Consider the following 5,245-nt stretch of genomic DNA (forward strand, 5'->3'; position numbering starts at 1 on the left):
TGCAGTGGTGTGCTCTCGGCTCACTGCAGCCTCGACTTCCAGGGCTCAGGTGATCCTCCAGCCTTAGCCTCCCGAGTAGCTGGGACTACAGCCACACACCACCACAATGCATCAGTGGAAACTTTGTGGCTACTAACTGCTCAGGAGTGGCTTCCTATGGCAGAAGGAGCAGACTGTTTCACCAGGAAACTTGATTGGGGAGGTGGTTACACAGGTGACTACATGTGTCAAAACTCATTGAATTATTCCGTTAAAATCTGAACCTTTGACTGGGTACAGGGGCTCACACCTAGGATCCTAGCAGTTTGGGAGGCCAAGGCAGGTGGATCACTTGAGCCCAGGAGTTTGAGAACTGCCTGGGTGACATGGCGAAACCCCATCTGTACAAAATAATACAAAATCCACCAGGTGTGGCGGCTCACTCCTGGATTCCCAGCTATGCAGGAGGGTGAGGTGGGAGGCTCACTTGAACCCGGGAGGCAGAGGCTGCAGTAAGTTGAGGTCATACCACCGCACTCCAGCCTGGGTGACAGAGCGAGACCCTGTCTCCAAACAACCACAACAACAAAAACTAAACTTTTATTTAATGGGAAAAATACCTCAATGAAATAACAATTGGGAACTAAATACATTAGTTGTTTCAAACTGAAAAAAGACTCACAAAAATATTACTGTGGCCAGGCCTGTAATCCCAACATTTTAGGAGGCCAAGGTGGGAGGATCGCGTGAGCCCAGGAGTTTGAGACCAGCCTGGGCAACATAGTAAGACCTCCTCTCTAGGAAAAAAGAAAAACAAAAAGGAGCTGGGAGGCCGGGCGCGGTGGCTCAAGCCTGTAATCCCAGCACTTTGGGAGGCCGAGGCGGGTGGATCACGAGGTCAAGAGATCGAGACCATCCTGGCCAACATGGTGAAACCCCGTTTCTACTAAAAATAGAAAAAATTAGCTGGGCATGGTGGCGTGTGCCTGTAATCCCAGCTACTCAGGAGGCTGAGGCAGGAGAATTGCCTGAACCCAGGAGGCGGAGGTTGCGGTGAGCCGAGATCACGCCATTGCACTCCAGCCTGGGTAACAAGAGCGAAACTCCGACTCACAAAATCAAAAAAAAAAAAAAAAAAAGAACCCATCAAGGGCTGGGCATGGTGGTTCATGCCTGTAATCCCAGCACTTTGGGAGGCCGAGGTGGGTGGATCACTTGAGGTCAGGAGATGGAGACCAGCCTGTCCAACATGAAGTAACCCCAATCTCTAACAAAAAGTTTGCTGGGCATGGTGGTGAGCACCTGTAATCCTAGTTACTCGGGAGGCTGAGGCAGGAGAATCACTTGAACCCAGGAGGCAGAGGTTGCAGTGAGCCGAGATCGCACCACTGCACCCCAGCCTGGGCAACAGAGCGAGACTCTGTCTAAAAGAAAACACCATCTAGGACGCAGATCTGTTACCAGAAAGCAGTCAGGACTTCAAGCTGATAACAGAGAGAACACAAACCCTTGGCCAGTCAGCAAAGGCACGTTGGGACTTGCAGGTTGGCTGCATGTGAAGTTACATCCAGCCAGAGTGAAGCAATCACTAAAAAGTTGGCACACAGCATGAGGCATCAGTAATGTGAGGAGTGTCATCGTCTTCTTTTTTTTTTTTTTTTTTTTGATGGAGTTTTGCTCTTGTTGCCCAGGCTGGAGTGCAATGTCTTCATCTTGGCTCACTGCAACCTCCGCCTCCCAAGTTCAAGCAATTCTCCTGCCTCAGCCTCCCTAGTAGCTGGGATTACAGGAGCCCACCACCACGCCTGGCTAACTTTGTATTTTTGGTAGAGACAGGGTTTCTCCATGTTGGCCAGGCTGGTCTCGAACTCCCAACCTCAGGTGATTCACCCACCTAAGCCTCCCAAAGTGCTGGGATTACAGGCGTGAGCCACCACGCCTGGCCAAGGAGTGTCTTCTTTAGAATGGTGACTAATGTTAGAAAGATAGAGTCCACCATTCAAGGGAACATTCTTGGGACCTGACTGAGCTGGTAGTATGATCACCTGACACCCTGTGTCCTCTCTGTCTGTGCCCATGATGTGTCCTTGGCACAGAGACCCCTTGGAGCCCAGGGCCTGGCCGCCTCCTTGGCTGAAAGGCTGTCCCTATCTAAGCCTCAGTTTTCTCCCCTGCAGAATGGGGGTGCTTGCAGTCCTCACCAAAATGCCAACTGCCAGCCTCCCTCTCTGAGTTCATGTTCCCAGGAACTGGTCCCCAGCTTGTTGCCTTGAGCGTGTGGGGAGGGGGCTAGGGGGTGGGGGCCTGGGACACAGAGGGTGGAGGATGGTTCTGGGCCTGGTATCTCCACCCAAACTTTTCACTGCCAGCCTGCCTCTGCCCAGGCCTCTCAGCAGCCTGCTGGGTGGGGCAGGAGTTGGGTGGGGGGTAGAAGAGGTCCAGGAGGGCTGCTGGGCTGCTAAGAGTGGTTTCTTTTTTCTTTTCTTTTTTTTTTTTTTTTTTTTTGAGATGGAATCTCACTCTGGCCCCCAGGCTGAAGTCCAGTGGCAGGATCTCGGCTCACCGTAACCTCAGCCTCCCAGGTTCAAGCAATTCTCTGCCTCAGCCTTTGGAGTAGCTGGGATCACAGGCGTACGCCACCACGCCCAGCTAATTTTTTGTATTTTTAGTAGAGACGGGGTTTCACCATATTGGCCAGGCTGGTTTGAACTCCTGACAGTGTGATTCACCCACCTCGGCGTCCCAAAGTGCTGGGATTACAGGCATGAGCCACCACGCCCAGCATCTTTTTTTTTTTTGAGACGGAGTCTCTCTCTGTCACCCAGGCTTGAGTGCCTTGGTGTGATCTTGGCTCACTGCAACCTTCGCCACCCCAGCTCAAGCAATTCTCCTGCCTCAGCCTCCCAGGTAGCTGGGATTACCCACCACCACGACCAGCTAATTTTCTATATTTTTTTAGTAGAGAAGGAGTTTCACCATGCTGGCCAGGCTGGTCTCGAACTCCTGACCTCAAGCGATCTGCCCACCTTGGCCTCCAAAAGTGTTGGAATTACAGGCATCAGCCACCACACCCAGCCAGGAGAAGTTTCTGTTCAGCTCCCACACCATCCCTGCCTTCCAGAAACATCTTTCAGTCCTGCCCGCCCCTCCCCCAATCTACTTTCCCAACCCTGGATTCTCTTCCAGAGTCTTGGGCCCAAGGGGGCTATATCAGGGCTGGCAGAGGGTCCTCACTTTGCTGTGTTTTGGGTCTGGGTGGTGATGGGGGGTTGGGCCACCCACCACCATAAAACCCACCTCATCCTGACCAGTAAGCTTGGTGGGATGATAGTAACAGTACTAAAAGGAGGAACAAGAGAGAGATTTGACGGAGAGAAGTGAGACAAGAATACGCCGTAGGCAGGGTTAGAGACAGAGGACGGAGCGAGGCAGCCAGCCCCAGAGACAGAACCCACAGGAGAAGTGGACAGAGCGAGGCAGCCAGCCCCAGAGACAGAACCCACAGGAGAAGTGGACAGAGCGAGGCAGCCAGCCCCAGAGACAGAACCCACGGGAGAAGTGGACAGAGCGAGGCAGCCAGCCCCAGAGACAGAACCCACAGGAGAAGTGCAGTCAGAGGTGAGGAGAGCCAGAGGTCAGGGCAGAGGGTCCTGCATGGCTTGTGGAAAATCGCTTCCCATCCCAGACCCAGCCTCCTCCTCTGTACAATGGGGGCAACCCATATTCCTCCCTATTGGAATTATGGGGGTGCATGGCCGGGTGTGGTGGCTCACACCTGTAATCCCAGCACTTTGGGAGGCTGAAGTGGCTGTATCACTTGAGGTCAGGAGTTAAGAGACCAGCCTGACCTACATGGAGAAACCCCATCTCTACTAAAAATTAAAAAGTTAGCCAGGCATGGTGGTGGGTGCCTGTAATCTCAGCTACTCAGGAGGCTGAGACAGGAGAATTGCTGGAACCCGGGAGGTGGAGGTTGCAGTGAGCTGAGATCATGCCATTGCACTTCGGCTTGGGCAAGAGAGCAAGACTCCTTCACAAAATTAAAAAAAAAATTATGAGGCTGCAATCAGTGATTTCCTGCATATCCTGGGCAGCCCAGAGGCCTAGGAAATGACAGGGTAGTCCTAGAGGCTCCCTTCCTTTCACCCCTCCTCACTGAGGACTTACCACGTGCTGTGCAGACTTCAGGACCTGGGGTGCAGCGCTGAGTGGACCAGGCAGCCCCTCAGCCCCGACTCTGTGAAGCCGCCCTGTCTGTCACTATTGCCACTGTTCCCTTACAGATGTGGAAGCTGGGATTTCAGCGCGGACACCCCAAGTCCAGGCGCAGGAGGTTCTCAGCCGGAAGGAAGGGTCTGGAGTTCCCACCCAGCTTGGCTTCTCGGGACCCATCATGTCTGTGTATAAAATGAGATAGAGGCTCTCTGTGTGCCAGGCAGCAGGAAGACAGGGCTGGAGGGCAGTGGCACAAGGAGCCTTCTCTGCTGTGAGTTTATTATTATTAAACGGTCCCTCTTATTATCAGCTCCTAGGAGGAGGCAGGGCATGCGGGCCCTGGGTGGTGGAGGGGAGCAGGGCTCCCAGGAAGAGGCACCACTGCCGCCTCACCAGCCCTGCCCCAGGGCCAGGGTCTGTGCCAGGTGTGGGTGGTGGGTGGGAAGGGGTGGGGTGAGTCATCAGGGCCAGCCCCGCCCTACTTTTACTTAAGGTCCCCAGCAGTCCCCACCGCCACCGCTGCCTGACCCTGTCCCAGCCATGTCCGTGAGTGCTCCAGGGGCCCAGGGCGGGGCCTTGTAGGGAGGGGACTGGGGGCTCCCTTTCAAAGGAGCAAGTGGGCAGTGGGTGCACCGTGGGTGGTCTTGGGCTCTGGCCTCTGGGTGGCCCCCGATCCTGATTGTCCCCTGTCCCCCTTCGTGGCTTCCTCTGGCTCCCTCTGAGCATTTTCCTGTTTTTCCTTGTTGCTCTCCCCATCTCTTTCCTGCCTCTCTGCCACCCTTTTCTCTCCCACTGATTTCTGCCAGTCTCAGTCATGGTTGGTTCCTCTGAGAGGCGGCCTACCTTCTGTCTCCCTCCCTCTGTCTCACTGGCTCACAGTGGCCCCCGCACCCCACTCTTGCAGAACGTCCCCCACAAGACCTCGCTGCCCGAGGGCATCCACCCTGGCACGGTGCTGAGAATTCGTGGTGTGGTTCCTCCCAATGCCAGCAGGTAAGGCCCCAGGCCCTAGGTGTAAAGGGTGCAGGTCCCAGGCTCAGCTGACCCCCAA

At 54.6% G+C, this 5,245-nt stretch overlaps 1 protein-coding gene and 1 long non-coding RNA gene across 2 annotated transcripts in view; both read left to right on the plus strand.

The window, feature by feature from the left end:
• Positions 1-4,467, plus strand: part of LOC116530690 — a 21,996-nt gene extending 17,529 nt beyond the window's left edge. The window contains exon 3 of the long non-coding RNA XR_004260104.1: positions 4,263-4,467. This is a non-coding gene — a long non-coding RNA (uncharacterized LOC116530690). The remainder of the gene's footprint in view (positions 1-4,262) is intronic.
• Positions 4,468-4,719: 252 nt separating this feature from the next.
• LOC116530686 (galectin-7-like) overlaps positions 4,720-5,245 on the plus strand; it is a 1,559-nt gene continuing 1,033 nt past the window's right edge. Inside the window, exons 1-2 of the mRNA XM_032248897.1 lie at positions 4,720-4,740; positions 5,099-5,188. Of these exons, the coding sequence (XP_032104788.1) occupies positions 4,735-4,740; positions 5,099-5,188 (96 nt within the window). The 5' untranslated portion in view covers positions 4,720-4,734. The remainder of the gene's footprint in view (positions 4,741-5,098; positions 5,189-5,245) is intronic.

The sequence above is a fragment of the Sapajus apella genome, unplaced genomic scaffold (genome assembly GCF_009761245.1).
Source record: "Sapajus apella isolate SASKATOON/1434 unplaced genomic scaffold, GSC_monkey_1.0 scaffold68, whole genome shotgun sequence".
NCBI lineage: Eukaryota > Metazoa > Chordata > Mammalia > Primates > Cebidae > Sapajus > Sapajus apella.